Source organism: Cervus canadensis, chromosome 32 (assembly GCF_019320065.1).
Source record: "Cervus canadensis isolate Bull #8, Minnesota chromosome 32, ASM1932006v1, whole genome shotgun sequence".
Lineage (NCBI taxonomy): Eukaryota > Metazoa > Chordata > Mammalia > Artiodactyla > Cervidae > Cervus > Cervus canadensis.
Window position 1 is genome coordinate 26,457,137 of NC_057417.1, and position 13,575 is coordinate 26,470,711.

General features: G+C 37.4%; 1 protein-coding gene across 7 annotated transcripts in view; it reads right to left on the reverse strand.

Moving 5' to 3' along the window:
* GTF2I (general transcription factor IIi) overlaps nt 1-13,575 on the reverse strand; it is an 81,828-nt gene that overhangs the window by 50,164 nt on the left and 18,089 nt on the right. For all 7 annotated transcript variants that reach the window (XM_043456736.1, XM_043456731.1, XM_043456733.1 and 4 more), the window contains exons 2-8: nt 12,368-12,471; nt 9,227-9,365; nt 6,342-6,476; nt 5,027-5,210; nt 4,832-4,860; nt 2,075-2,129; nt 1,576-1,619 (exon numbers count right to left, since the gene is read on the reverse strand). In XM_043456736.1, coding sequence (XP_043312671.1) covers nt 1,576-1,619; nt 2,075-2,129; nt 4,832-4,860; nt 5,027-5,210; nt 6,342-6,476; nt 9,227-9,365; nt 12,368-12,466 — 685 coding nt within the window. In that variant the 5' untranslated portion in view covers nt 12,467-12,471. The remainder of the gene's footprint in view (nt 1-1,575; nt 1,620-2,074; nt 2,130-4,831; nt 4,861-5,026; nt 5,211-6,341; nt 6,477-9,226; nt 9,366-12,367; nt 12,472-13,575) is intronic.

The window sequence follows — 13,575 nt, forward strand, 5'->3', positions numbered from 1 at the left end:
TTTCCCCACATATTCAAAAACAAAGTGTAAGGCAGAAAAAAAATAAACCTATTAAAAAAAAACCCTTATAAATAAACCGCTATGTGTACTATTAAATCTACAATTAAGATGGTTAAAAAAATATGATTTTTCTCAAATCAGCATGTCTATTTTTGGATCCAAATTATTCAGGAGACAAATATATAAATAAAGGGAAGAAGATTACAAAATGGTGATTTCAGCACAATAAACTAAAAACTAAACCGAGATTTCCTGTGACATGAAAGAAAAGAAGTAAAGAAAAATGCTTCTGTGAAACAAACTGTGTGACAAGCTCAAATACTTATTCCCAATAAGGAGAATTCAATGCTGCCTTTCTTGCAGACCCCTCTAAAAATAACATACATAAAAATTCTCATTCATTGTCTCTCTCTCTCACACACACACACACACACACACACACACACACACTCTTCTCCTAACCTCAACAATTCATTTCAAATGCCATTCAATTGCTCTGACCAAGATATGCAGCTGCACCAGGGAGTTTCAATTGCCCAAAGCAAGGTGGCAGAAGCAGACCATCTATTTATGAGGGGCAGAAGAAGCTGAGTAACGGGCCTGGGAGACTGAGGACAATGAGGGACAAGCATCAGCGGTGCCAGCCCAACGGCAGTGTCAAAGGGTCAGCGAGACAAAGAGGCTGCAGTGAGGCAGGCCTGTGCGGAATGAAACGTGTAAACATGCTAAACAAGGTTTCCACGACTCAGAAAGCTCTCCAGGAAAGGAAGGAAAGAAAAAAAAAAAAAAACCCTGGGGTGTCCAAGAGTGGAACTGAAGATATGAGCATGAAAAATCATAGATGGAAATGGATAAACATATGTATGTAAATACAAATACACATCAACAGATACTCCAGCTTTGCCTACTTAGAAGAAATGACATCCCAACTGCAGCAGTAACATCTAGCACCAACATGTGATTTCTTAGCAAAAGAAAAGAAGGGAGTGAGGGAAAAAGCAGACAGACAAGAAAACACTAGAATTGCAATAAAACAAAAAAGAGAGGCAATAACAAGCGTTGGTCAAGTGATGGAAACCCAAACCCTCACACGCTGCTGCCGAGAACATAAAATGATACAGTCACTAAGGAAAACAGTTCTCTGTCAGTAGCTTAAAAAGTGAAGCAAAGAACCACAATTCACTCCTCTGAATCTACTAAAAAAAGGTAATGAAGACACATCTCCGCACAGACACATATACAGCTGTTCATATTGTTATTCAAAATTACCAAAACTGGCAAGAACTCAAATGTCCATTAAATGGTGAATGGATAAAGAAAGAGTAGTATATCCCATACAATGGAACAATATCCAAGTATGAACTATTTATATATGCTGCAAGGTTTTAGAAGCTGTTCCTCAAATCATGAACAAGCAGCAGCAGTAATATTAACGAATAATGTCACCTTTTGGAATAAATTTGTTCTACTTCACATCAAAGCAGTAAGTAATGAGTCCAAATACAAGCTTCTAGATTAAGGGAAAGTCTTCTTTACTTACATTTCACAAGTGATTCTAAAAGCACTGGTACATACCAGAATCTTCTGTGGGTTCAGTTTTCACTTTGACGGGGCCACAGCTGAAAGGAAAAGGAGCCCTGATGAAGCTCTGCACGATGAAGGTCACTTACACACAGCGCTCAAATGCCCGGATCTCACAGGACAAACACTCACCTGACCCAGTCAGTGCAAAAGTGACTCACTTTAAAATTCACATACTTATTTCCTGCATCAATGACCTGTCAACTGAATTTAGAAATCTAATTCCAATCAACATTTTCGAAGGGAAAAGTAAAATAAAACAACATGGTCTTACTAGAAGGTCCTCCTATTCACAGTGTGGTCACCAGACTAATCACACCAGCTTCATTCAGGTTAACTACTGCCATTCATAACTAAGTCAAAAAGCGCATTTTCACAGGCCCTCCAAAGGGTTCAAACACAGGCCTTTTTAATATTCTAATACATCAATAATCTAAACACTAAAACTTGCTGAAGTATGGAGATTTATTAGTACTAATGAAATATGCTTTACCTTCCACTTGGAGATAGCATTGACCTTTCAGCATCTGTAACCATCACACGACCACCTAGGTACAAAAGTAGAAATTAAGATTTAGATTTTTCCAACACTAATATGAAGTATGACTATGCTTCCAAAGGTCCTAACAGAATGAACAGGGGAAAGGGAGTTCACAGTTCAGGGTCATTCAAATGAGTACTGCTGTTAGTTTGAAAGAGTGTCCTTCATTCTCTAAGGAAGATATTTAGGGATGATAATTATCTAACAGCTTTTAGCCCCTCAACCCTCCACAAACCTCCCATTAATGGGAAAGCTCCTATTTTTATCAGTGAAATAAGTACACCAATATACTATTACTGAATAAGACAATACTGATGTATAAAGCAAGTCAGATTTCTATTAGGAGTAGATCTGGGGACTTTCCTGGTGGTCCATAGGGTAAGACTCTGCACTTCGACTACAATGGGCACAGGTTCAACCCCTGGTTGGGGAACTAAGATCCAGCATGAGTACATCTGACTCAGAAGAACTGGACGACAATGACTGCTAACAGGTACAAGATCCTTCTTAGCGTGATGAGACAGGGTGATAGCTGCACATCTTGTATCCATACTGCAACCCACTGACTTATGCACCATAAAACGGTGAATTTCTATGACTGCAAAAATAAAAAACAGGAAAAAAGAACAAGACTGACTCCATCAAATGCTGACAAAGATGCAGAACAACTACAGTTCACACTGCTGGTGGGAACGTAAACCAAAACCACCACACTGAAAGCCACTTTGGCAGTGTCTTAAAAAGGTAAATATATAACTAACTACTGTTATGATCTCTCCATTCCCTTTAAGTTATCTACCCAGGAGACATGAAAACAATGTCCACATAAAAACTTGCACTCAAATATCATAGTGGCTTTCTTTATAAAAGCCAAGAAATGGAAACCCACATGTTCATGGGCAAGTGAATCAGTAAACAAATTGGGAGTATCTGTACAGTGGAATACTAATCAGTAGTTAAAAAAAACAGTAACTGTTGATACATGAAATGCAGGAAAATCGCAAAGCAAGAAGCCAAACAAACAAAAAAGAGTACATACTCTAAGATTCTATTTCCATAAAAAAATATAGGAAATCTCTGCTGACAACATGAGTGACAGTCTGGGGACAAGGCAGAGGAGGAGAGGAATTACGAAGGGGTGTGAGGAAGTGTGGGGGTGAGACAGGTTTCATTATCCTGATTGCAATGACAGTTTTCACGGCGTATACATGTGCGGAAGCTTAGCAAACCATACACTTTAAATATGTGTAGTTTACTGTATGTCAATCATATTTCAATAAGCCTGTTAAAAGTTTTTACACTGGAAAATGCAATCCCATTATAATTGCAACTTTTCAATTACTTTGGAAGTCAATATGGCAAAAGAGCTGAGCCATACAAAGTCACCCACTTGGACAACTCATTATTATAAATACTCTATAGAAATATTCTTTAACTAACCACTAGGCCTCAATGTTTCAGAACATGTTTCTAGAATCACAGACTTCATAAAATACAAATGGCAAACTATGGCTAATTTGCAATACATCAGGGTAAAAAAATGTTGATCAAGAAAAAATGAATTTTAACTGAAACATGAAAATCAAGTCTATACTTTCTCAATCTCAAAAAGGACACATACAAAAACCTACAGCTAATTCAACAGTGAAAGCTCAAATGTCTTCCGCCTAGTATGGAGAACAAGGTGATGTCTGCTACAGCCATGTTCTTCTCAGTACTGAACTGAACATCCTTGCCAGAGCAACGAGACTAAGAAATAAAAAACATTCAGACTGCGAAGTCAACTGTCTTGATTTACATACAACACGATTCACTCTGTGCAAAGTCCAGAAATAAACAGGGTCAACTAACCAAACTGCCAAAGCCGTTCCATATACCATATGGACTGTATACTTTAGACGGGTCAACTTTATTTATGGCATGTCAACAATACCCCAAGAAAGCTTCTAAAAAATTAATCTTTTCATCGTGGTGAGAATAACAGAGGTTACCAATCAGAAAACAATACATGCTTGGGTATCCATATGTTATCATGTCCTTTCACATTTACATTGCTTAGAAGTTGCCAATGACAGTGATTATTTTCTTTTACAAGTCTCAAAGGGGTGCTAGTCTTTTAAATAATCCCCCTTTTCCCTTCAAAGAGAATGTCTGGACTTCCCAGAAGGAAGTCCTGTTGAAAACCTGTTCATTCTTCAATGGCCCATCTTAATTCCCTCTGCCTCGTAAACTCCTTCCTGGGCTTCCTCCCTGGAACCTCCGCTAACGGTTCCTCCAGGGTGTCCACCGAGCTCCTCTTGTGGCGACTCCACCCTTAGACACCAGCACTGGAAACCTTTAATGCTTACACACACGCTGTGCATCCCCACCCCACCCAATCCTGTGCTCCATCTCTCTGCCCGCTCAGTGGATACTACGTAAATTAAACCCCTCAGAATTCTGGGGTATGAGGGCAGATCCTTACACCCTGCAAACACAAAGTCTTGAACACATCTTAAAGCAAGCAGCCGAGCTGAACACAGTAAGTCTCTGGTTTTTCAGTTCAATAGACTTTTCACTGGTTTATATAAACATGTACCATTCCACTCCAAAATGTCTTACATCATATTCTCAAAGAAAATAAAGGCGACATCATTACAATACATTAAATTTTGACACAACAGATTTAGTAATCAGTCCTGTTATTATGTAAGCAAAGCAATCACTTACCTAGGTGCTTCTTTGGCTCTAGGAAAGGTCTGCAGTAAAACAGAACAAAATATTACATGTAAACACAAAAAGTTATCAAAAAGCATAAATTTAAATGGTTTCTATGGTAAACAATAATAAAAACATATTTAACTTAAGGTGAATATTCAACTTTATTTGAAAAAACTATTGAGGGCAAGGGAGGAAGTACTTCACCTTTTAATGATAAATGAAATCCCTGCTTTGTTCTCCAAAATCCACTTCAGGGTTGCGAGATCATAGTTTTCAGGGTGTTTGAAGGCTACTCCTTCTGGAAGCCCCTGCACCACCACAGCCGACTGATCTCGGAGCATCTTTTCATATGGAACAGGTACCACTGTTGACTTGCCTAAAGCTTTCCCTGAGGTTAAGAGATATGGAAAAGGCAGAAAGACAGTAATCATTAAATGGTAAGATCTGAAAAACTTAACCATGATCAGTTATCATGGTTCAATAAATGGCATTAGTAGGTTTTTTTCTTTTTGTTTTTGTGGTTTTTTTTTGCCATGTCGCTTGCAGAATCTCAGTTCCCCAATCAGGGATTGAATCCAGGTCACGTCAGTGAACAGCCCAAAACCCTAACCACTAGACCACCAGGGAACTCCCCCGCAACATGCTTTTGCAATATTTGATTTCAAAACTACTTTCAAATACTAGAGGGCCCTATTCCTATGTTAGCAGTAGTCTAAACCTGAAACGAATTCAAAAGGCCAAAATGGAAAGTATATACTGATAAAATACACACCTAAAATTCACACAAAAGGAAAAGAGCAATGGCCCACTCTGGTATAATACAATCTTTTCATATACAATTCAGCCTCAGAACATGGAACCCTGACGAATCCTACTGTTACCATAAAACACAAGGCAATTTGGGGCAAATATTCTCAATGAAACCTTATTAGGTAAACACACCCCTACATTCACAAACAAACATATCCTCTCGGCTGTCTGCGGGTATCAGACAGGGGGCCCACACATGCTGGAAACTCCAGTCCCCAGAGTTGAGCTTTACCTACAACTTCATAGTGTAACCTGTATCTTCCCCCTCCTTCTTCTTTCCCTAAAAAGAGCTATATATTGCATAACTAGACTAACGAAAAGTGCTTTTTTCCCAGGGACTTGTTGAGATCAGCACACTTGTCAAAAATAAACAGGAGTTTTCAGGTCATTATGCTGTCACTGCAGGTTCACTGGTGGGGGATGCGGACAGTGGTGAAGTTATGCATGTGTAGAAGAGGCAAGGGGTAGACAGGGAATCTCTACGCCCTCCTCTCTAATTGTGCTGTGAACCTAAAACTGCATTAAAAAACAAAAAAACAACTCTAACAGCTAAAGAAAGGTCATTCGTAATGTTAATCCAGTATCTAGGAATCAACTCATTCAATTGTCAAAGTGTGTTACGTGATTGTTAAGTCAATTACTTGATCTGCCCTTTAGAAAAGCCAACTGTATAACATATTTTTTAGGCAATTCAAGTATATAACCCTACCATAGCAAAAGCAGAAATAGTCCTCAACTGTTTTTCTCAGTGTTTCAATCTCTACAGCATCGACACTCATCCGATTTGCCTGGGTTGTAGATTTCATTTTATGCATCTCTGCAGCCTTTTCTTCTTCTTCAACACCTATAAAATATTAACACGATAAAAGGTCCATATCCATTATCTTAATATTTGATTTTTGCTAAGAATATTTTTTCTAAATGCTAACACTTATGATTTGACAGAAAGGAAAGGGAGGAGGAGGAACTTTAAAAATAAGAACCTAAAAGACAAATGAATGGAAATTATAAGAAACAGAGATCATCTCTGAAACAAGAGCAACTACAGGTGACAATTCTACCAAGTAAAAATTAGATACTAGTAATTTTAAAATGAAAAAATACTTTAGAGTAACTACAAATTTAACATGGGAAGATTATCACCACAAAAATCATTCTTGTTGCCAAGTCTAACAGAAAAGCCTCTACAAACACTTGACGTGTGGCTACTTAGCACTTGAAATGTACACAGTCCAAATTAAGATGTGTTGTAAATTTATAATATAGCCTGGATTTCGAAGATTTAGTACAAAAAATTGTATGCAAAATACCCCATTAATAATTTTTTGAAGAAGGAAATGGCAACCCACTCCAGTATTCTTGTCTGTGAAATCCCATAGAGAGAGAAGCCTGGCAAGCTACAGTCCATGTGATTGCAGAGAGTCAGACACAACTTAGCAACTAAACAACCACCCATCCTTCAAGGTACTAGTCATTTTCACATTCACCTATTCATTTTAAAATCCTCTAGGAGATAACAAAGTTCATCTTCCTAATGATTTATAGCGTTTCTACAGTGATTAACAAGATTTGGATTAAACAAATTAGTGGTGGGGGAGAAGATCGAATAAAACAATTGCTTAGTATGCTTTCTGAAGGACTGAGTGTCTATTACACAAGAAAATATCATATGATGGTGATAATGAACTTTAATTGAGATTTTTTTAGAGAGATTTCATTTGTAAGGGGTCTAATTCTCAGAATGCCACCATCAAAATTGAAGTTCACAGAGAATGCAAAAACAGAAAGCAAATAGCTCTAAAAATATTCTGGCATAAATTATTTTTATTTAATGAAAAATGTAAACCTTCAGTGTATCTCTCAGACGACCTAGTGCTGCTCACAGAAGGTGCTGGCACTTAAGTTTGATGTGCTGTGCCCCTGGTTCTGGATGTCCTTTGTTAAAACCAGGAAATAAGATGGAAAAATATACCTGGTGGAAATGTCACTCTGTTGATTGTGAGCTATAAATGTTTACCTTTTAAAAATAATTTAAAAGTATAAACAAATGATTAATATGTAAGTTGATATAGAGGCAAAAAAGCAAAAAGAAAAACCATGTGAGCCATCTGGTATTTTGGTTGTTGCTTTAATAAAGGATTTGCACAGGTGTACCAAAAAATAATTTTTATACTGATTATATATGTTGAATGATAATGTTTTAGATGTCAGGTTAAAATATATCCACTAAAACAAATAATGCGTTCTCCTTACTTTTTATTAGAAAAATTTTAATTACCTAAGTGAGTCACATTATTTTATTTCCATAGGATACTGTCTTTCAAAACCCTGGAAAAGAGCTCAGAACTCTCTACTAAGAATTTCTAAACTGACTCATAAACCCATTGATTTGGTTTCAGAGACAATTGATCTTATCTGCAGAATAGTTTATAGGAGTAAGAGGTACTTAAGCATTATATACCAGAAGATTATTCTCTGTGGCATCAACATTTTGGTAATAAAAAAAGTATGAATACTAACAGGCAGGGACTATAATTTGCAACTGAGGACAATTCCCCTAATGCTTAGTTCTCACCACTGAAGAAGCCCATTAGCAAAGCATATAGGGAACAGGGATGTACACACAGCTGCCAGTGGGATTACAGTATTCATGGGACAGATGGCAACTGGCACACACGTGATCAAAGCAACATTATTAGTATAAATTCAAATACATAAACATAATCCAAGTCTTAAAAATTCTCAAAATGGTAAGAAATAATGAGGGAGAAAATTTAAACAGATTACTACCACGAAGCTGAAAAGATAATGGTGGCCGGGGGCGGCGGGTACAGTGGAGGGGAGAGATGTTTTTTTAAAAATACAATTGAGAATTGAAATTAATGACTTAAGAATGAACTTTTATTCACCCATTATCTGCCTTAATGTATCACGAATTGGATCTGACTTGATAATGGAAATTTAAGTTTGGATCTTAAAGACAAAAGCTATGGACAGTGTTAGGTTAGACACAGATATGAACACTCATACTGTGAGAGGTTCTAGCTTTTAACACCCTACAGTAAATTTCTCTAATGCATTTGTTCCAATGTCAAATAAACACATTACCTGGATGAACTCCTGATTGGAGGATAGCAAACCTCAGAGAACAGAGGATAAGATGACTCCACTGAGGGGTCGGTCAGGAAGACCTGTGGAACTTTCTTCATGCTTACTCAAACTTAATGCAGAGGAAAACTTTTTTTTTTCTCCAATACATCAAACATCTATCAGGGACAAGACTTGCTTATCTGAATTAAGAAATTTTAATCACTCTGACGTTTCTCTACCTTCTAAGGTGTTTCACTAAGCCAGAGTCAAGAAAGGAGCATAGTACAATAAACAGTGACTATTTTTCTTAAGCTCTTCAGTATCTCTCTCCCCTTATAGGTAACCACGTCAGTGATTTCCTTTGAGCATTCTGAGACGTCACCATGGACTTCAGAAAAGTCTTTTTTGGGGTATAAATCTCATTCAGCTTTAGAAGCGAAAACAATGTGTTCTCCATAAATATAAATATTTATGGAATACAGAAGATAAAAATACAATACTTACAGTATTTTACAAAATCTTTCTGAAAGTCCTTTCTAGTGTTGACAAAAGCACGTCCTCTCTCGGTTCCAACAACAAACACATCTGTTTCATACACTGCGATGCACGCCACTTCCGCCTTGGACTTGGCCAGTTCTTTACACTAAAATACACAAATAGTAAATCTTATGTTACACACAGACGTTTAACAGCACTCTTTCAGCTGGATGAATAAAAAAATCTTATCACCTGACCAGCCTTAATGCCTCATCTGGAATAAGGTAAAGTTTCTAGCTTCTGACCTTAAGTTAGCATATCTAGAAGAGAGTTCGCATTTTTTTTTTTTTTAAGAGACTGCTATTTCTAAATTGTTTACAACCTTGATTTTTAAGAATTTCACAGAATCTGTATGAAAAAAGGTTGTAACCTGTTATAGGTCAAAAACCCAAGAGACAGACTCAGATGTGGACACGGGCTTGCTGGCGAGCACTCCCAGTGACCCCCACCTTGCGCGGTAAGGGTTCTGCAGAGCGAGAGCGAACTCGGAGCTGGTTTGGGCCTCCCCAAGGAAGGGGGACCCTGGGCAAGGGAGCCTCTGACACAGAGGAGCCAGCCGCCCTGCAGGGGAGGGGGGCCTAGAAGCCACACTACAGCTTCCATCACATACGCCCACCTCCACAAGTATCTCCATATGTATACACCACTGGAAACCCATTCAGAAAGGTACACTTCTACTGAGTACATTCCTAAGAGACTAAATATTCTTCCCTTATAGAAAATGTTGCTGATTCCAATTATCACTCTGAAACACAACACTGAAAAAATCATCTGGGAACAAAATAGTTATGTGTATCTTGACTGACTTTCTTAGAAGACAGAGACATGAAACAACAGTCCAAAAACACTCAAAAGTAAAAACTTTTAAGGTCCTCAAAACCTACTAAAAATTGCTTTCTAAGAAGGGTCATCAGTTGACACTCCCCTCCCATCTGTACTTCTAGAAGGGCTAACTCTCAGTATCCTAGCAAACGTTTCTGTGCAACTTTCCCAGAACCATTTTTAAAAAAACTATAAACCATTATTATACTTCAGTATAATCAATAATCCAGTGAATTCCCAGGTGGGCCAGTGGTTAGGACTCGGTGCTCAGGTTTAATTCCTGGCTGGGGACTTATCCCACAAGCCACGGCAAAAAAACAAACACAAAACAAAAAACCCCCAATACTCCAATGATTAGCATCAAAATCAAAGGGTATTAAAGAATATGGAACTTTAGACAGTTTTCTGTAAATTGGCTTATCTTTCACTTATTTTTATACTATATTAGTGTTTCTCTATTAATGCATAAAGGTACCTCACTAATATTAGGCATAGAAAAGTTGTTTACGGAATTAAATACATATTTACATACATTTTCTCCTGGTTTTTTAATCCTGACTATCTTTAAATTTTAACTCATCTAGAATTTAACTTAACACACAATAAAGACTTTTTTCCCCCAAACAGCCTATGTTCTCAGTATCACTTGTTGAAAACTATAGCTTCCTCCCGTTGTTTTTGATTTGTACCATTACCACCCTCTAATTTCTTAAATGGAAATCACTTGTATAATATCACTTTAAAATGGTATCTGTAATCAATCATTTCATACCTACTTTCATGATCAGAAAGCTTCTGAGCTGTGATAAAGCCACAGCAGAGAAACTGTGACCCTGAGGTGAGCCCACACCCTTCTCAGCATGACGAACACTGCTGTACTCTAGTTGTGCTATATTACATTTCTGTGAGATGGACCCTGGCTGCTCACCTGTAAGGAACTATTATTTACGTACCGTGTGATAGATGAGGGTGCATTCTTGCTGCACTATCCACTCTTAGTTGGACAACCCTGTCACCAAAGGGTTGGTGACACAGCAAAGCAAGACTCATGTACTGTCTAAGGATTTAGATCAAAGAAGCCTATGGGCCAAAGGAAGAGGGATGAAGCCAACCTATAATCTACCATACTTCACAATACACAGCTGGGAACAGGAGAGACTTTTACTCCTGCTGGTGAGGAGGAAATAAACGCTGCCAAAGGTGAGAAAACTATGAAGACAGTCTAAGGAAGAGAATGGGTCCTATGCAACTTTATGTCATGCTATGCAGAGATTCATATTAAAGAAAATGATTTAATATCAACAGAGTAGATTTAATCTCTAAATTATTTAACATGACAGCCACAAATGTTGACTGATTTTTAAGACCAAAAGCAAGAAATAAGTGACATTCAGAGAGTAATAGTATATACAGTCACTAACCACTCTAAAATTGCTCTCTTGAAGGAGATAATTTTTTAAATTCCTATGTAGTAGAAAGAAGGGGGGAAAATGCCCAAATGGAAAAACAAGAGATTCCACTAGTATTCTGATATATATATATATATGTGTGTGTGTGTTATATTATATATATATAATACTTAAAGACAGGAAATACACAGCCTCCTCCTGCTTAGAATACATAATTTCATTGTGTCAGAAAATACATAAGTCTGATAGTTTTCAAATCTATGAACTCATACATATTCATAAAAATATGATAAGCAAATTATAGTACTATGATAGTAATATAGAAATACAAAATAATTATTTTGCAATTATGTATAAGTAAGTTTTTTTAAAAATAAAGTTACACTACATATTTGGTAGAAGGTCACCAAATTCAGAAACTGTGAATGCAAAGCACAATAAAATAAAGAACAGATGTAAAATAGTGAATATGCTCTTAAGGCCAAAAATTGTGGAAATGTTCTTTACACCGATACAGTAAGACACCCAGCAACACCCTACAATATGCAAACTCACTCAGACTAACTTCAAATATCACACTTAAATTCAAAGTTAAGGCTTGCAAAACAAGGGATTGCCTAAGATATTAGGAGGTTGAAAATTGAAATTAAATGTAAAAAATTATACATTCAGGTAAGTTAAGAACATTCTGAAACATAGTATGCAGTAATATTTGATTTGAAAGGCTTAACCCCATTAACTATTAGTCAAGCAAAAAATCTGTATATATTGAAAATAAAAGACATAGTATATGTTTTCCAAAAACCAATCAATCATTTTCACAAGCCCCATGTTATCCAACTATGGAAAACTTTACACAACTGCAGAGCCATCTCACCATGGACTCGAGAGCAGACATGAGGAACGTCACCACCATCCTGCTCTCGGAGGACTCCTCGTCTTCGACAGGCAGGGTAGACACTGCTACTTGGGCCATGATCCCTAGGAAAGAGAAGCATCAAGGAAGTGAGTGCTAGAAACTCATTGTCCGGCTCAATGTATATTTAGAACTGGGAGGGTCCTCCATGAATTGCCTAATTTACAGTTTTCTTGCGATAGAGAAAAAGTAGGAGACTCAAAAACCAAGTATTCTAGGGACTTGCCTGGTGGTCTAGTAGCTAAGACCCCATCTTCCAATGCAGGGGGTATGGGTTTCACCCCTGCTTGGGGAATTAAGATCCTGCATGCCACAAAGTGCAGCCAAAAACTAAATAAATAAAATTTGTTTAAAAAAAAAAAAGTATTCTATTTGCCCCAAATTCCTATTACCCTATAAGATATAGAACCTATCCCCTAATTTTCCATCTAGTTTTATTTCCATAAAATTAGGTCAGCATCACCTCCCAAAATAAATTTATCTGTCACCCAGAAAGTTTCCCAATGACAGCAAGAGGTAGTGCACTTCACAATTCAGGCAGTTTATCACAGTTCAACACACACCACCTCCCTTTCTCCTGAGGGCATTGATTACTTAAGAGTGGATGAAGCAGCCAGGGTGGGGCACAGGATTTCTACTGTCTCACTAAGGAAACAGGCTGCAGGACAAATAACATCTAAGATTCCTTTATAACACTTTCTCTCTAGAAAACTTTAGTATCAGCAAAGAGGTTCAGCTGAATTTCAAGCACTATAAGAATACAACACATAAACCATTCAACAGGAAGTGTTGGCAAGGATATGGAGAAATAGGGATCCTTGTGCATTACTATCAGGAGTGTAAAATGGTGCATCCACTGTGGAAAAGTTTGGTATTCCTCTAAAAAATTACCCAGAATCACCATGATGCAGCAATTCCACTTCTGGGTATATACTCGAGAGAACTGAAAGCAGGGACGTGAACAGGTGTTTGCACACTCGTGTTCACAGCAGCATTACTCACAGGAGCCAAAAAGTGGAACCCCAAAGGCCCACTGTCAGATGAATGAACAAACCAAATATCACACATCCATATAATGGAATGTAATTCAGCCTTAAAAACGCTTGAAGTTCTGATACATGCTGTAATAGAGATGAACCTTAAAAATATTATTATTCTAAGTGAAAATA